The 19,608-nt window shown below is 39.6% G+C and overlaps 1 protein-coding gene across 1 annotated transcript in view; it reads left to right on the forward strand.

Annotated features, from left to right (window-relative positions):
- Positions 1 to 15,669, forward strand: part of LOC121137579 — a 55,015-nt gene extending 39,346 nt beyond the window's left edge. The window contains exons 6-12 of the mRNA XM_040740153.1: positions 2,478 to 2,553; positions 3,376 to 3,398; positions 8,520 to 8,593; positions 9,420 to 9,444; positions 13,487 to 13,557; positions 14,117 to 14,141; positions 15,527 to 15,669. Of these exons, the coding sequence (XP_040596087.1) occupies positions 2,478 to 2,553; positions 3,376 to 3,398; positions 8,520 to 8,593; positions 9,420 to 9,444; positions 13,487 to 13,557; positions 14,117 to 14,141; positions 15,527 to 15,660 (428 nt within the window). The 3' untranslated portion in view covers positions 15,661 to 15,669. The remainder of the gene's footprint in view (positions 1 to 2,477; positions 2,554 to 3,375; positions 3,399 to 8,519; positions 8,594 to 9,419; positions 9,445 to 13,486; positions 13,558 to 14,116; positions 14,142 to 15,526) is intronic.
- The last annotated feature ends 3,939 nt before the right edge of the window (positions 15,670 to 19,608 follow it).

Here is a 19,608-nt window from a genome sequence, read left to right on the forward strand (position 1 = left end):
TTCTTTAATAACTTCTGTATTTTAGGACTATGTCTTATTATACAATGTGTGTATTATATTCTCTACGAAAAAATTTTGACTTCATAATTATATGTATATATGTGTGTGTATTATATATATAATACAATTTCATATTCCCTTCCTCAAGCTTGTCCTTAGTAGATATACTTACATATAAATACTGCAATATTCTTTCATAAATATACATTCAAGTCCTTCATTCTCGTAATTAAAATTATTTTCATCTCAGAAACACAGAGTGACTCACAGCAGGAGAAATATTATGATAAATTTCACACTGTAACGAGATTGTCTGTTCTGAATGAGTGAGCGCTATTTGATGGCATGAAGTAGAGACTTAGGTGAATTATAGAGACTGATGAACTAAGTAGAGAGTTGTTATCAATTTCGAGTCATCAGTGAATATAAAGGGTGTGTATATGGTGAATGAAAAGAATTGTTTGCAAGAGCAATTGTGTTTCTGTGTATATAGAACCACAGCTCTGAAAAGACATGTTAACTCTTATTTCTGTTTTCATATGTTATGTGATTTAGTTATCCTGACCTGCTTTCAGAGCTCTTTCACAAATCTGAGCTATAGCTGTCTTCATGAATTGATCAAAACCTAAGTGTAGAGATGCTCTCATTTTATGGAGAGCTGCTATAAAAGATTTTAGGTGTTCAAAGGTCTTATAATACTAGAAGTCTTAATCTGTCAAAGAATCTAGGGTTCATTTCATTGTTCACTGTCCATGGTAAAGCAGCTAGAATAGTCTGGAAAACAATGTTTGTCTTTTTTTCAGGCATGGACATGGATTGTATACATAGGACAACATAGGCATCATTTTAAAATCTTTACTTCTTTTTAATGGAGGTTGTCAAGTTTGAAATGTAGGCTCTTGGGAAAAGCAATCATATATCATTAGAAGAAGAGTGACCTAGGCATTTAAAATTTGGGGCTTTAGATAGCAGGACAGTTTAAAATTACTAGCCTTTCTGAGTGTTGACAGTGCTTAGATTACTTTCATTGAATCACTTAACAACAACCCAGATACATGTTTTTGTTTATTGACTATGTGAATTTCCAGGGTGGAATAAAACACACACACACACACACACACACACACACACACACACAGACAATGGTGAATGTGCTCTTAGATTGAAAAGCCTCGATGTGAGCCCAGACATATTGCCCACTATCCTGAGTCTCTAAAATGTTGACCTTACTCACCAAACAAGAAGTCCTATCGTTGTGTACATGTCAGGATATCTGCAAGTCTATAGAAGTCCTAAGCATTACATACTTTATGACATAGAGTCCATGCATGGTCACTTAGCCCAGGACAGGTATTGCTACATCAGTGCCACATTTCAAACGAATCATGCTAAGGAAGTTCCAGTCTCACAGATTCTTAGATTTGGGACACTCACCTTCACACCTGGCCTAAAGAGATCTTTAATTGGTATCTAATGCCAATACGAATGTGGTCTTTCTCTAACAGCAATACAAATGTGTCTCTTAGAAGTGCAGAGACCTACACACCCAGAAAGAATGACACAGAGGTATCTATGCTATCTACCCAGGTTAAGCGTATCCATCACCACTGAAGCAACTCTCATGTAGAGCTACGTTAAAAGACTTGAGTGGTCAAAGGGATCCGGAAACTCCTTTTCCCTTGTCACTGCTGGTTTTAAATTGGATCCCACAAAACACATGAATACAAAACTTTACAGAATAATAAAGACTAGAAGGAGAAACAAGACACAGCATGCTTATTACTGTTTTCCACTCTTTAATAAATTCTTGTTCTATGTCAAAGTGCGAATAGATAAATACAGTTACATCATATATATGCCTTACACTAAACTCACTTCCCCAGTAAAATGTTTGATACCAAAGCTAAAACTGTATGTTCTTTATGATGAAGGCAGAATGTATCAGTTGGTGGAGGTTGAAATATGCTTGTGAGATATGGTGAATGATTGTCTCTTCTTCTAGGGTTCAAAATGATCTCAGAAGTTGATGGTGATGTGTGGTTTAATTGTGAGATTAATTTTACTTGGCAGAGGGAGATGGTTCAGTAGTTATTAGTGCTTATCACCAGACCTGGTGTTCTGATTCTAACTCCAGAACCCACATACTGAAAGGAGAGAACTAGACACCAAACATTGTCCTCTGATGTGCTCCCTCCCAACGGAAAAAATGTACAAACGTTTCTCAAACATGTGCTCAGTAGTTACATATTGAAAGTGATTCTCACATTGCTTTGGATCTCATTCTCTAGAAAGCAGGGAAAAATGACTCTGTTTTTATGTTTTTAAAATCTTTGCCTACATTTGCCATCAGGAAGACAGTCCAGTAGTCACCTAACTAATGACATGTGCTGGTTACAGACACTTTTATTCAAGTCAAGTAGAGATGGCTTGGATGAATAAATGTACCATGAGCTGACAGTTATTTCCTGTTCCTCTAGTTGTTCCTATAGAACCTGAAATTGCTCCATGTTTGCCAAATGCTGAACAAGAGTGTCAAGACACCTTGGTGGAGGTAAAAGGATTCTTTGCTTTATGTAAGAGAGAAAAGTTAGTTTAATGATTATTCCCTATGTTTTAGTGGCTATCACACTGAAAAATAAATTTGATGAGGTTACCATGAGCATGAAATACTATATGTAGGAAGAAGGGAAAACAGAATCATACCAGATTAGTGACTGGACAGAACATTCACACGTGCTTATGTCAAGAAGCAAGTATGAATGGGGTGTGTCTTTGGTAGAATAATGTTCTGCTTTAGACAAAAGCATGCAAATTTCACTCAGCAGTTCATGTGCTTATCTTCCTTGTGGGTTTCAATGTTAATGTAAGGGGAACCCCTCCTTGTATGACTTCCAGAGCCTCTGGCTTAGGTTGAATTTGGGTGTGTTCCCTAATGACATATGTGGTAGAAGACAGTGTGGGGATGTCTGGGTGCCGAGAACTTTAAGACATAAGGATGTGTGCACATTATTGGAGTGCTCCATAAGAGAGATTACTATCAGAGTAAACAGATGTGAATTACTCTGTCGTGTGTAATGTAGCTTAGCTGAACCGTCAGTGGAGTCCAAACACACAGGGTTGCCAGATATGGCCTCGAGTCAGCAAAAGTGGGAAACATACTAGTAGTTATTAGTTTGTTTTTGGTTTTTGTCACAAATCAGACATGCTGAGCCATTCTGAGTCAGTATCAGGTGACATAGTAATCCAGAACCTCCACCCAAGGGCATGGCAGTCCTTTCTGTAATATGCCTGGGAAACAGGTGAGCCAAAAAGTTGTACAAACAGAACCCACCATAATTCAAGCCTCACAGTGTTTTCTTTCCTGTGTATTGCAGGGGAGCCTCCACAACAGCAACCTGGTATGTATTCTGGCGTCACTGAAGACATGTTTTAGATGTGAATTGTGTGACTACTGTTTGTCTTTGTCTAGTGCACCAGAGTAAGAAAAAACACATCCATCAATTTACAGTTGGGAGTTTGATTTAAAAAAAAGTGATCCTCAAGTAAGAAATCATAGTCATCTGACTAAAGTTGCTGCATGCTGTGTTGACCTTCTTAGTTTGAGATTTTGTGGGCCAGACTGTGTTTAACTTAATTTATCTAGACAGGTATCTATGTTGCTAGCCCAATTCCCAGGGAAACTGCTGAGAAAAAAAACCAGGATTTCAGCCACTTTGTCAGCTATGGGGGACCCTGCCCAGACTCCGTCCTTGTTCTGGGAGACTTTTTTAACTTAAGAAAAAAATTGGTATTCACATTTTACCTATAATAGTGTGTATAAAGCTCACCACAGCCATATGTAGTCGTTTGATTTGTGTTTTCCTAAACAAGTGAATAAACCAAGGCTCAGAATATGGGATGAGAGTCTTTACACATGCAGTACGGCCACTGCATTTAACACCATCGCGGGCACAATAATCTCCACGGAAGAGTATCCAGATTTCCAACAACTAGCTGAAATAAATCAAAGCGACAGGAATGCCCCAAGACTGCCTCCCCTACCACAGTAGTCAGAAGGCTGGGACAGTGCAATTCACCTGCCTGCAGACGTTAGCAAGTAGGAAAGAAAACAGCCCACAATGTGGTGCAGGGCAGAGACTGTGTGCTAACCACTCCATTGACATTCGATGGTTGTGAACTGGATTTGAGCTAGACTTGGTTGGTTCCTTCCAGTAAAACCTGAAAAGCTTTAAGGCATTTAACAACATTGGTATGGGCACCAAAAGCAACACAATTTGGGCACCGTGTTCACTAAGAACTCCAGTCACCACCTGGATGTTGATCTGTGCTGTCTGACTTTCTGGACAATACTGGGTTTTAGTTTTGGGTTATCTATGGTGTTTTTTGTTTGTTCATTTGCTTGCTGGCTTACTTGTTTGAGACAGGGTCTCACTGTGTATCCGTGTCTCTCCCAGGACTATCTCTTCTATATACCTTTCTGACCTGGAACTCACACAATTCCTACCTGCCTCTGCCTACAGATTACTGTTATAACAGGAGTTGCCTACCACACCCAGTGGGACTATACCTTTCAAAATGTGGTACCCTCTGTGATTCAGTAGTTTTCTTCTCAGTGGTATTTGGTCCCCATATTTTCAGCATGATCACTCAGATACATATGTTCAGCTGTGAACCACATAAGACTCGGTAACATCATTCTGAAAGCATTATATATAGAATGCAACTGCACTTTCAGTACTTTGGCCTATTGTATTTTAAGGGAAGCAAGTATGCTGATATGGACTGGAGGTTTAGGTCCAGGTGCCTCAGTGCATGCTTAGCATGTCCAGGACCCAGAGTTTCTTAGTTCTGTTTAAAATGCATCCAGGAGGGTTAAGTCCTATTAATCCTTGTCATTGAGAAGTGGAAGAAGGAGAAGCATGAGTTGAAAGTCATTCTTTCTTGTGGAGTAGATTTCAGGCTAGACTAGAATGGAGATCTTTTCTGAAAAACAAAAACATAACAGTGTAGAGAAGGTAGGAGTTTGGTTAGGAAGGCATGGACATATATGGTACACTCTCAGTACTCTTGTAGTCATTACCCTGTCTTAGGTAGAATTAATCAAGGCTGTACAGATACACAATGACGATTCACCTGGAAAGTTATATGTACACACACTTTTTATTCCATTACCAATGCATCTGGCTGCTGTTCTTGTCAGTGTATGATGAGAACATATCCAGGTTTGGCACGTTGGAGGGAAGTTTCTTTTCATCCTAACCATCGAGTGACAACTTGGCTTTGAGTGACTTTGAATCTGAACTTTTCTAGAAAATATTCAAGCCTTGTTTATCTCTCATTTTGGTCCTCTGATCAGAGAACCACTCACTGAGGGGCATCAGGCAGGGTTGGTGCATAAAACACTGTAGGAAGACCTCCTATTTATTTTAAGCTTGGCCCTTCCTATGACTTCTTAAATGAACAGTGAATGTAAGGAGTGAAAATAAATACTTTCTCCATTCTTGGTTATGTGAGATAACCAAACCTCATGCTCCCTGGATTCACTCATATGTAGGTGACTCTTCTGCCATTTAACAGATACTACAGAGCAATTCTGTTGTTTATGTCCATTTTCTTGAGGGCAAGTTTTGTGTGGGGCGGGGGAAGTATTTGCTTTGGAGTTGATCGTTCTTAGTAAAGTACACTGGCATTTATAAAAACCCACCCTGTAGTCGTGGGGTATATGAGCACATTTGACTAGATAGCAGCTGTTGGATATCATAGAATGTATTGTGTGCTCACTATACGATTTCCATGACACCCTGCTGCCATGTAGTTAGATAGAAGCATGCCTCAGATCTGAATGCCAGTACACTTTGAGAGTTTCCTCATATGTACATGGTTATAAAGTGTGGAGGGATAATTGTGTTGGAATTAGACTAAATGGGGAACTGTTGTAACTGTCGAGGTATGTCATTACTAGTTATTGAGTATTCCTTCCATTAGACTAGAAAATATTTGTCAAAATATCTTCTTTAATAACTTCTGTATTTTAGGACTATGTCTTATTATATAATGTGTGTATTATATTCTCTATGAAAAAATTTGACTTTATAATTTAATGTATATACGTGTGTGTATTATATATATAATACAATTTCATATTCCCTTCCTCAAGCTTGTCCTTAGTAGATATACCTACATATAAATACTGCAATATTCTTTCATAAATATATATGCAAGTACTTGGTTCTCTGTATTGAAAATATTCATCTCAGAAACACAGAGTGACTCACAGCAGGAGAAATATTATGATAAATTTCACACTGTAACAAGATTGTTAGTTCTGAATGAGTGACCGCTATTTTAGCGCATGAAGTAGAGACTTAGGTGAATTATAGAGACTGATGAACTAAGTAGAGAGTTGTTATCAATTTCGAGTCATCAGTGAATATAAAGCGTGTGTATATGGTAAACGAAAAGAATTGTTTGCAAGAGCAATTGTGTTTCTGTGTATATAGAACCACAGCTCTGAAAAGACATGTTAATTCTTATTAATGGTTTCATATGTTATGTGATTTAGTTATCCTGACCTGCTTTCAGAGCTCTTTCAGAAAGCTGAGCTGTAGCTGTCTTCATGAATTGATCAAAGCCTAAATGTAGAGATGCTCTCATTTTATGGAGAGCTGATGTAAAAGATTTTAGGTTTTCAATGGTCTTATAATACTAGAAATTTTAATCTGTCAAAGAATCTAGGGTTCATTTTATTGTTCACTGTCCATGGTAAAGCAGCTAGAATAGTCTGGAAGACAATGGTTGTCTTTTTTGTCAGGCATGGAAATGGATTGTATACTTAGGACAACATAGGCATTATTTTAAAATCTTTACTTCTTTTTAATGCAGGTTGTCAAATTTGAAATGAAGGCTCTTAGGAAAAGTAATCATATTATTAGAAGAAGTGTGACCTAGGCATTTAAAATTTGGGGCTTTAAATAGCAGGACAGTTTAAAATGACTAACCTTCCTGAGTGTTGACAGTGCTTAGATTACTTTCATTGAATCACTTAACAACAGCCGAGATACATGTTTATTGACTATTTGAATTTCCAGGGTGGAATAAAACACACACACACACACACACACACACACACACACACACACACACACACACACACACACACACACACACAATGGTGAATGTGGTCTTAGATGGAAAAGCCTCAATGTGAGCCCAGACATATTGCCCACTATCCTGAGTCTCTAAAATGTTGCCTTACTCACCAAACAAGAAGTCCTATCGTTGTGTACATGTCAGGATATCTGCAAGTCTATAGAATCCTAAGCATTACATACTTTATGACATAGAGTCCATGCATGGTCACTTAGCCCAGGACAGGTATTGCTACATCAGTGCCACATTTCAAACGAATCATGCTAAGGAAGTTCCAGTCTCACAGATTCTTAGATTTGGGACACTCACCTTCACACCTGGCCTAAAGAGATCTTTAATTGGTATCTAATGCCAATACGAATGTGGTCTTTCTCTAACAGCAATACAAATGTGTCTCTTAGAAGTGCAGAGACATTTGATCTACACACCCAGAAAGAGTGACACAGAGGTGTCTATGCTATCTACCCAGTTTTAAGAGTATCCATCACCCCTGAAGCAACTCTCATGTAGAGCTATGTTAAAGGACTTGAGTGGTCAAAGGGATCAGGAAACTCTTTTTCCCTTGTCACTGCTGGTTTTAAATTGGATCTCACAAAACACATGAATACAAAACTTTACAGAATAATAAAGACTAGAAGGAGAAACAAGACACAGCATGCTTATGATTATTGCTGTTTTCCACTCTTTAATAAATTCTTGTCCTATGTCAAAGGGCGAATATATAAATACAGTTACATCATATACATGGCTTATACTGAACTCACTTCCCCAGTAAAATGTTTGATACCAAAGCTAAAACTGTATGTTCTTTATGATGAAGGCAGAAGCAAAATTATCAGTTGGTGAGGTTGAAATATGCTTGTGAGATATGGTGAATGATTGTCAGTTCTTCTTGGGCTCAAAATGATCTCAGAAGTTGATGGTGATGTGTGGTTTAATTGTGAGATTAATTTAGTTGGCAGAGGGAGATGGTTCAGTAGTTATTAGTGCTTATCATCAGACCTGGTGTTATGATTCTAACTCCAGAACCCACATAATGAAAGGAGAGATCTAGACACCAAACATTGTCCTCTGATGTGCTCCCTCCCAACGGAATAAATGTACAAACTTTTCTCAAACATGCTCTTAGTCGTTACATATTGAAAGTGATTCTCACATTGCTTTGGATTCCCATTCTCTAGAAAGCAGAAAAAAATGACTCTGTTTTTATATTTTTAAAATCTTTGCCTACATTTGCCATCAGGAAGACAGTCCAGTAGTCACCTAACTAATGACATGTGCTGGTTACAGACACTTTTATCCAAGTCAAGTAGAGATGGCTTGGATGAATAAATGTACCATGAGCTGACAGTTATTTCCTGTTCCTCTAGTTGTTCCTATAGAACCTGAAATTGCTCCATGTTTGCCAAATGCTGAACAAGAGTGTCAAGACACCTTGGTGGAGGTAAAAGGATTCTTTGCTTTATGTAAGAGAGAAAAGTTAGTTTAATAATTATTCCCTATGTTTTAGTGGCTATCACACTGAAAAATAAATTTGATGAGGTTACCATGAGCATGAAATAGTATATGTAGGAAGAAGGGAAAACAGAATCATACCAGATTAGTGACTGGACAGAACATTCACACTTGCTTATGTCAGGAGCAAGTATGAATGGGGTGTGTCTTTGGGAAAATAATGTTCTGCTTTAGATAAAAGCATGCAAATTTCACTCAGAAGTTGATGTGCTTATCTTCCTTGTGGGTTTCAATGTTAATGTAAGGGGAACCCCTCCTTGTATGACGTCCAGAGCATCTGGCTTAGGTTGAATTTGGGTGTGTTCCCTAAAGACATATGTGGTAGAAGACAGTGTGGGGATGTCTGGGAGCCGAGAACGTTAAGACATGGGGATGTGTGCACATTATTGGAGTGCTCCATAAGAGGGATTACTATCAGAGTAAACAGATGTGAATTATTCTGTCGTGTGGAATGTAGGTTAGCTGAACTGTCAGTGGATTCCAAACACACAGGGTTGCCAGATATGGCCTCGAGTCAGCAAAAGTGGGAGACATACTAGTAGTTATTAGTTTGTTTGTTTTTGGTTTTTGTCACAAATCAGACATGCTGAGCCATTCTGAGTCAGTATCAGGTGACATAGTAATTTAGAATCTTACACCCGGGGCTTGACAGTCCTCTGTGTAATATGCCTGCAAAACAGGTGAGCCAAAAAGTTGTACAAACAGAACCCACCATAATTCAAGCCTCACAGTGTTTTCTTTCCTGTGTATTGCAGTGGGAGCCTACACAACACCAACCTGGTATGTATTCTGGTGTCACTGAAGACATGTTTTAGATGTGAATTGTGTGACTACTGTTTGTCTTTGTCTAGTGCACCAGAGTAAGAAAAAACACATCCATCAATTTACAGTTGGGAGTTTGATTTAAAAAAAAGTGATCCTCAAGTAAGAAATCATAGTCATCTGACTAAAGTTGCTGCATGCTGTGTTGACCTTCTTAGTTTGAGATTTTGTGGGCCAGACTGTGTCTTAATTTATCTAGACAGGTATCTATGTTGCTAGCCCAATTCCCAGGGAAACTGCTGAGAAAAAATCCAGGATTTCAGCCACTTTGTCAGCTATGGGGGACCCTGCTCAGACTCCGTCCTTGTTCCGGGAGGCTTTTTTAATTTAAGTAAAAAAATTAGTATTCACAATTTACCTATAATAGTGTGTATAAAGCTCACCACAGCCATATGTAGTAGTTTGATTTGTGTTTTCCTAAACAAGTGAATAAACCAAGGCTCAGAATATGGGATGAGAGTCTTTACACATGCAGTACGGCCACTGCATTTAACACCATCGCGGGCACAATAATCTCCACGAAAGGGTATCCAGATTTCCAACAACTAGCTGAAATAAATCAAAGCGACAGGAATGCCCCAAGACTGCCTCCCCTACCACAGTGGTCAGAAGGCTGGGACAGTGCAATTCACCTGCCTGCAGACGTTAGCAAGTAGGAAAGAAAACAGCCCACAGTGTGGTACAGGGCAGAGATTGTGTGCTAACCACTCCATTGACATTCGATGGTTGTGAACTGGATTTGAGCTAGACTTGTTTGGTTCCTTCCAGTAAAACCTGAAAAGCTTTAAGGCATTTAACAACATTGGTATGGGCACCAAAAGCAACACAATTTGGCCACCGTGTTTCAGTCACCACCTGGATGTTGATCTGTGCTGTCTGACTTTCTGGACAATACTGGGTTTTAGTTTTGGGTTATCTATGGTGTTTTTTGTTTGTTCATTTGCTTGCTGGCTTACTTGTTTGAGACAGGGTCTCACTGTGTATCCGTGTCTCTCCCAGGACTATCTCTTGTATATCCCTTTCTGACCTGGAACTCACACAATTCCACCTGCCTCTGCCTACAGACTACTGTTATAACAGGAGTTGCCTACCACACCCAGTGGGACTATACCTTTCAAAATGTGGTAAACTCTATGCTTCAGTAGTTTTCTTCTCAGTGGTATTTTGTCCCCATATTTTCAGCATGATCAGACTCGTTAACAACCTTTCCAAAGCATTATATATGGAGTGCAACTGCACTTTCAGTACTTTGGCCTATTGTATTTTAAGGAAGCAAGTATGCTAATATGGACTGGAGGTTTAGGTCCAGTTGCCTCAGTGCATGCTTAGCATGTCCAGGACCCAGAGTTTCTTAGTTCTGTTTAAAATGTACCAAGAATGGCTATATCATATCAATCTTTGTCATTAAGAAGTGGAAGAAGGAGAAGCATGAGTTCAAAGTCATTCTTTGCTGTGGAGTAAATTGCAGGCTAGACTAGAATGGAGATCTCTTCTGAAAAACAAAAACATAACAGTGTAGAGAAGGTAGGAGTTTGGTGAGGAAGGCATGGACATGTATGGTACACTCTCAGTACTCTTGTAGTCATTACCCTGTCTTAGGTAGAATTAATCAAGGCTGTACAGATACACAATGACGATTCACCTGGAAAGTGATGTGTATACACACTTTTTATTCCATTACCAAAGCATCAGGCTGCTGTTCTTGTCAGTGTATGATGAGAACATATCCAGGTTTGGCACGTTGGAGGGAAGTTTCTTTTCATCCTAACCATCGAGTGACAGCTTGGCTTTGAGTGACTTTGAATCTGAACTTTTCTAGGAAATATGCAAGCCTTGTTTACCTCTCATTGTGGTCCTCTGTTCAGATAAATCACTAAGAACAGGCCCCAGACAGTTTGAAAACATTGAAATTAGCCATCTTATATTGTTAAGCTAGGATCCTCCTATAACTTCTTACATAAACAGTGAATGTAAGGAGTAAAAATAAATAATTCTCTTCTCTTGGGTATGTGAGATACCAATACAAATCTCATGCTACCTGGATTAACTCATATGTAGCTGACTCTTATGCTATTTAAGGGATACCACAGAGCAATTCCACAGTATAATTCTGTAGCGTAATTAATGAAAGACCCTTCGACAGATATTGGAGTTCAAGCTTCAAGCTTAAGTTCAGAAAAGCAAAGCAGTCACCCACTACCTGTTATCTGTGTCTTAGACTGAAAGACTATCCTGACTCCATAAAAGCTCAGAGTGAAATCCCAGACTCCTGTGCTCTCCTCAACATGTCTGGGGAATCTGAGACTGAGTCTCCTGAAGACTCTGCTCCTATCTTTTATATCATGCCATTGTTGGTATTAAAGGCATGATCTCTGTTAATCTTTTAGACAGATTTAATCTCGGCAAAGGACATTCACAGACTGATAAATAAATAATAGGTTACTCTAGTGTGACCCCATTGCAAACTATCAATGTCCTTAAAAGTAAAGGCCTCATGTGTGTCTTCAGCTTTTAGCAGTCTATGCTCCTTAACTTTAACTGGCATGCTGGGTGACTGAGTCAAGGCAGGCTGAAATCTTTCTCTGACCCTTTGAATTAATGGATGATGGGGAGGGGGAGGATCTCTACTCAGACATATCCTTGATGCTTTTAGAGGTATCCTCCAAGATACAGAGAGTGAGTTTGTGAATTCCATAATATACTTCCCATATTCCTCAGATTAAAGGATATAGACATGAGGGGATTAGCTGTGTAGGCAACCATAGGGTGTGTCTGCCACTTGTGCTATCGATACTTGAGTCCCACCCTCTTGGCCTGGTCTCACATTTCTCACCTTTCCTGGGGACATGAAATTTGATCTAAGTAGTCTCTGTCCTCTCAGTGTCTTCACTGCCATGTCTTCAGTAGGCTCACAATCTAGGCTCCTCAGAAGTATATATGCTTCTATGGATTCTCTCATTCTGTGGTAGCTTTGGGCTCCTTTTCATAGAGTATATCTGTAGATTGAATTAACAGTTTCTTCCTGATTCTGAGCTGTGTGTGACTGAATCAGGATTCCACTTTTGTCTCCCACCTTTCAGTCTCCCTTCCTATTACCTGTGGCCCCTATCCGTCTCAGCTACTTCTCTTTCATGATAACCATGTATCTTGGTCTGGCATGCCATGGAGGCCTATGTGTTCCAGTCTGCCAGTTCCCTTATTGGTGGTTCTGTGTACTGGAAGACATTGTCCAGGCAATGTGGACTAACTACCAGACATGTTCTTCAGCCTTAGTCCTGGGTGTCCTAGATATTTCATCAATCCCTAGATGGCTCACTCTCATATCATCCATGAGATTGAAAAGATCACTGGGAGAGAACAGAAAAGAACCCTTCTCAGAAAAGGTTTGAATCTTGAAAGGCAGTTGAATCTCTAGTAAAGGTGGATCAGACCTCTACTACATGGACATAGGTAATCGTCTGAGCCTGAAGAGGGTGGCAATTACTCTGCACTCACAATCATCCCAGGGACTGGTTGTAGTGTGTGATTTTTATCATGAGATTTGTTTTATGGGGCCAATGAGATGGCTCAGCAATAGAAGCACTTGGTATAAGACTGAGGACAAGAAATTGAACCTGGAAAATGCATGGTGGTCTGAAAGAATCAGGCATAGAGTGTTTAAATTGGATGGATCCATAGCCAGCTGTTGGACCTCCCAAATAATAACTGTAAGAAGTAAGTTTGGGAAAGATTTATTTCATCTTTACACCATATGTCACATTCTTAGAAAGAAAAATTCCCATTCCTTAGAAAGAAAAAAGTATCTGTTTGTGTTCATTTCTTTCCAGATCATCTCTCGGCCTTAATTTCTCTTCTTGGAAGTCTAGCAACAACCCAACCATATTGTTCATTAGGTGTAGTAAAATGTACTGAGACCATAAGCTTTTACCCATATCAAGCAACAATCCCCTATAAATAATAATAATTCCTTGGAATTGAGAGTCACTTTCTATGTCCCTAGTATTTCCTGCACCTGCCTACAGGGCAACTTCACCAAGGTACCAGCGAAGGCCACCAGTGACTATGGTGAAGGTAAGACTGTTTTCCTTTCTTTAAGGCAGAAAGGGTTACATCATTGTTCCCCTCATGTTTCAGTGGGTATCACATTGGAATCATGAAACTGGTCTGAGGCATCATGGGCATTAGAGAGTTTATTTAGTTGGAGGAGGGAATGTAACTGTAGCAACTTGGTCTTGATTCAAGACAGCATACATCACAATGTGGCACAATTTGTGTCCTGCTTTATGAGTGATTCCATCAAGGTGGGTGCCTCTAATGGGCACACTTTCATCATGGTTTAAAGATCTGACAAGCGGAATACTGAACACCCTCAAGCTGGACACAGTAAGTTTCCAACACATGAAAATGCCTTTGACTCAGTAAAGTATGAAAGTTATTATTTTTTGTCTCAAAGTAGAGTCCCACATCTTCTGTGACATAATCAAATCACGTACCCTTTAATATAGTCTCCTCTTTACTGTTTTTCTCTGTCCTGGCTGGAATGATACTGTCAGTAGAAAAACAAAATGGCTTTGTAGACATAGCTCAGCATGATGATGGCATTAAATATTTTCTTTCCTATTGATTGCAGGTGTTATCTAAAAAACGCAGAACTGGTATGTATTGTTGGATCACTTTCCTAAGACACATTTTAAATAGGAATTGTATGAACACCATTTGTATTTTCTGTGATGCACCACTGTGATCAAATATACCTAATGACAGGAGACTTTTGGTTTTAGAATTTTTTAGTGTTTTTTAGGAAAGGACATATTAAGTAAGAAATCATAAATATGTATATGTTCCTTGTATTCAACAGCAATCCTTTGAAATTTTGAGGTTTTGTGCTCCAATTCTTGTCTCAGTCTCCCCCCTCCAAAAAATATCACACCATTTACCCATTCAAATTTTCAGTGACAGATATGCAAATTGAAAATCAGAATACAAGTTACCTACAAAAATGTATTCAAACTTCATCTCAGTTATATAGAGTCAGTCATATGTTTGCGTGTTCATCCATAAATGAATACACCAAAAGTCAGAGATAGATATAAGGCACCTTAACTATGAATCTCAAGAGAAACTACTTATTCTACCAAGGGCACAATAATCCTATCAAAGAGTTCTGCCTTCTTGCATCTGCCTGCAATAAGGCAAATGAATAGAAATCCCAAATGCCACAATGACTGCTGTAGTGGTTAAGAAGTTCTAGGTAGTGTCATTCAGCATGAAACAGTCTATTCTTTGAAAGGCAAAAGATAACATCCTGCTTTTCAGGTGACTAATACTGAAAATTAAACAACATGGGAGAGTGGGGTGCATAGTCCCAAAATTGGTTTCTATTAACCATAATGCATTCCAGTATGTTCTGAAGAAAAGCATAACAGATTATACAACATCAGCATGGATACAAAGAGGGACACAATTTAGGGGCAGTGTGCCCTGAAAACTGCAGTCACCAACTGGAGCTTGATCTATACCATCTCATTCTTTGAGAATACAGTGTTTTCTTTTGATTAGTTTTTGAGGCAGGTACTCACTGTGTCCATACCTATACTAGAACTACCTACACATATACCATACTGACCAGGAACTCACAAAACTTCACCTGCTCCTGCCTATAGAGTGCTGTTATAAAAGGAGTGCTGTCTATACTCAATGAGAATACATCTTTAAAGGCAGGCACACTCTATGCTCCAGAAGTTTTTCCTCTCAGGAAAGGGTATTCTCTAAGATTTGAATGGGAGTACTCATTAGGTACATATATTCATCAGGGAAACACAACACTGTCACACTGACATGGATTTATAACTTCCCTACATCATGAATGTATTGCATGCTGGAGGATGCAGTGCACTCAATGATCTCCCTAATCACCACTGTGACTCTGATGACAATGCCTGCAGAATATTCATGAGATGGATGTAGAAAATCAGACTGATTTCCTCTATTGTCTGCCATGAAACTGACATTTCTGACTCTGCCATTAATGTACTCCCAGTGTCCAAAATGAGGAGAATAACCCGTCGGAAACGCCCTGTTGTTCCTCGGGACACTAGAAGACCTCAAGTCCAAACTGGCACTTTCAGAGAAGGAACACAAAGGGAAATGGAAGGTACTGTTGAAATGCAATAATTTCAGTTGTTGTTATATGATAGTTGTGAATCATTATTGCATTCTAAGGGGTGAAAATGTTGAACTTAGCATTAGTTTCCAATGTAGATAATGTTAATTTGCATAGTTCCTCAGTTGAATTCAGCCAAAGAATTAAAAAGGAATTTTATGTTAAGTGTTGCAGTCATTAACAGTAAACATAGAAGAGGTGAACTCAATCTGCTCTCTGTCATTGTCACCTCACCCGATGCAGGCAGGAGTAGGTGAACCACCTCTCTATTACTTTATCCCAGAAACGATTAATGTAGGTGAATTGAATTTAAACAGTCTCAAGATTGACATGGTGATTTTCAAAATCATCAAGAGTTAGAACAAAATTTGAAACAGTTAACAGCATTTCTGGACTGCCCCAAGTGGAGTGGCTCCCTGGAGTAGTGTGCCACACCCTGAGCTTGTGGGAAAGAACAGAAGGGACAAGGAGGTGGCACAGATAGCATTGCTTTTCCTCTTCCATCATGGTAGTCTAGTTGTATTGTCAGGATTAAGTACTCTTTGCTTCTGGCTCTGTCATTTGAAGGCAGACTTTTAACACTTAATGTTTTTCAGCACTTATCACTACCAAATATCTAATTGTGCTTAGGAGCTCTTCATGGAATTTATGCCTATGGTACTTTCCCAGTTTGTGTGCTGAAATACTGTGACCAAAACATGCCAATGGAGGAGTGTCCACTTTGCCATGCTGTCATGAGCCTTGTTTGCATATTTGCTGAGAGCCCATAGATCCAGGGTCCAGTGCAACAAGAATAAAGCAAAGGAGGGCTTATGCTTTGCTCACCTTCTCCTTATATCGTTGTGGATCTCAGCCCTAGGAACAATACCACCGACAGTGGGATAGTTTACTTCCTCACTGTGAAGATAATGCCCTACTGCCATGGCCCAAGATCTGGCCCTTATCATCTTGACTTTTGTGATTAACCATCACAGTGCCCCAAAAAGGTAGTGATCAGTTTGGTGTTTCAGTATATGGTAAACCAAGTCTTTCTGGTGTAAGACCACTTCCTCCTGTGCACTCAAATATATTTACAAATAATAGTCTTCCAAAGTTCTCCTAGTGATGTAGAATAAACAGATAATTTCCCATTAGGACTTTGTAGTAGTGCCTTCTAGACAACTTTTGATCCTCTTTAAGGAGCATCCTCAAGTTAGAATGCTAAATAGCTAGCAGGCTTCTCTAGTATGGCCTCATTGCAACACTAGCAATGCCTGAAAAGCAAAGGCCTCCTGTGTATCTTCAGCTTTTAACAGTTTATGCTCCTTAACTTTAACTGGCATGCTGGGTGACTGAGTCAAGAGAGTTTATATGCTGATATCTATCTTGGATCCTTTGACTTAATGATGAAAAAGTGTCTACACTCTGGCTGATCTTTGAGGCCTTAGAGGCATCCTTATTTCATCCTCCAATATGCAGAAACTGAGTTTGTGAGTTTTCCTTAAAATACTGCCCGTATTCCTCGGAATAAAGACATGAGGGATCAGCTCTCCAAGTATCTATATGATGTGTCTGTCCCTTGTGCAGTCATACGGGAGTCCCATCCTCTTGGCACAGTGATGTATCTCATCTTTCCTGGGGACATGATTGTGTAATCTAAGGAATTTCTTCTAATTGGCTTCAGGGTTACTTCCTTGTTAGGTTCACAGCCAGGCTTTATAAGAAGTATGTCTTCTTATATTGAATTTTCTCATTCTGCATTTTTGGCTTCCTTTGATAGACTATATCTGTAGGTTCAGTGTCTCCCTGCTTCTGAGTTGGGTGTGACAGACACACAGGATTCCTGTTTTAGCCCCCACCTTTCAGTCTCCCTTCTTATTACCTCTTGCCCCTTTGTTTCTCCAGCCGCTTCTCTTTCATACATGGAGGAATATGTAGTTCCTTCTAGCCAAAACCTATTGGGGATTCTGTCTACTGGAAGACATTTTAGATGCAATGTGGTATAACTTTAATTAATGTCCCCAGTCACATCTCTAGATGTTCTAGGTCTTCCTGTAATCCTTAAATGTCTATCTCATACAAAGTTCATGAGATTCAAAAGATCACTGGGAGAGAACAGAAAAGAACCCTTCTTCGAAAAGGTTTGAATCTTGAAAGGCAGTTGAATCTCTAGTAAAGGTGGATCAGACCTTTACTACATGGACATAGAAAATCGTGTACTGCTGGACAGCTGAGACTGAAGAGAGTGGCAAATAACTCGCATTCAAAACCATCTCAGGGACTGGTTGTACTGTGTGATTTTTAGAAAGATCTCCCATGCTCTTGGATAGGTAGGATCAGCATAGTAAAAATGACAATCTTACCAAAAGCAATCTACAAATTTAGTAAAATCCCCATCAAAATATACTGACACAATTCTTCACATAACTTCAAAGGACAATGCTCAACTTTATATGAAAAAACAAAAGACCCAGGATAGCTAAAACAACCCTGTACAATAAAGGAACTTCTGGAGGCATCACCAGAACTGACTTCAAGCTCTATTATGGAGCTATAGTCCTGAAAACAGTTTGGAATTGGCATAAAAATAGACATGTAAACCAATGGAATCCAATTGAAAACCCTGGTATTAACCTACATACCTATGTATACCTGATTTTTGGTATACAAACTGTCTTCATGTGCCTATAGCACAAAGAGAGATGCTCTCTCAGCCTGGACTCTTAGGGGAGTGCCTTGACCCTACCAAGAGTAAAATGACAGACTCTAGATATCCCCTATGTGGAAGGATTTGGCAATAGGGTGGGAGGGAGCAGGGGAAGGGGAGTGCAGGAAGAGGGGAGGGAGAGGGAACTGGGATTGACATGTAAAACAAGCTATTTAAAATTAAAATAAAAAATGATAAAAACAACAAAAAAAGAAAATGTGGTATATTTACACAATGGAGTTCTGCCTAGTGAAAAAAAAAACAATGGAATCTTGAAATTTGCAGACAAATGGATGGGATTAGAAGAAACCATCCTGAGTTAGGTAACCCACTCACAAAAAAAAAAGACAAACATGGTCTGTGTTCACTTATGTATGGATTTTAGACATAGAGCAAAGGATTCCAGCCTAGAATCTACACTGCCAGAGAAGCTAGGAAACAAGGAGGACCCTAAGAGAGATACACATGATCCCTGGGAGAAGGGAAAAGGCCAAGATCTCCTGAGCAAAATGGGAGCATGGGGGGGAGGGGAGAGGGAGTTAGGACAAAGAAAAGGGGAGAAGAGGAGGGGAGAGGAGGACATGAGAGAGCAGGAAGATAGAATCAGGGAAGAATAAGAGAGAACAAGATAAGAGATACCATAGTAGAAAGAGCCATTATGCGATTAAAGAGAAATCTGGTGCTAGGAGAATATCCAGAGTTCTACAAGGATGACACCAACTAAGAATCTAAGCCATAGTGGAGAGGCTATCTAAATGCCTTTCCCCTATAATGAGATTGATGAGTACCTTATATGCCATCCTAGAGCCTTCATCCAGTAGCTGATAGAAGCAAAAGCAGACAACCACAGCTAAACACTGAGCCAAACTCCTGGAATCCAGTTGCAGAGAGGGAAGAGTGATGAGCAAAGAGGTCAAGACCAGGCTGGAGAAACCCACAGAAACAGTTGATCTGAACAAGGGGGAGCTCATGGGTCCCAGGCTAATTGCTGGGAAACCAGCATAGGACTGTTCAAGACCCCCTGAACATGTATGTCAGCTAGGAGGCCTGGGAAATTAATGGGGCCTCTAGTAGTGGATCAGTATTTATCGCTAGTGTACCAATGGACTTTGGGAGCCCTTTCCACATAGAGGGATACTCTCTCAGCCTACACACAGGGGTGGAGACCTAGGCTCTGCCCCAAATTATGTGACAGACTTTGAAGATCCCCCATGGAAGGCCTCACCCTCCCTGGGGAGCAGAAAAGGTATAGGATAGGGAGTCAGTGGAGAGG

Source organism: Mesocricetus auratus, unplaced genomic scaffold (assembly GCF_017639785.1).
Source record: "Mesocricetus auratus isolate SY011 unplaced genomic scaffold, BCM_Maur_2.0 Super-Scaffold_100691, whole genome shotgun sequence".
Lineage (NCBI taxonomy): Eukaryota > Metazoa > Chordata > Mammalia > Rodentia > Cricetidae > Mesocricetus > Mesocricetus auratus.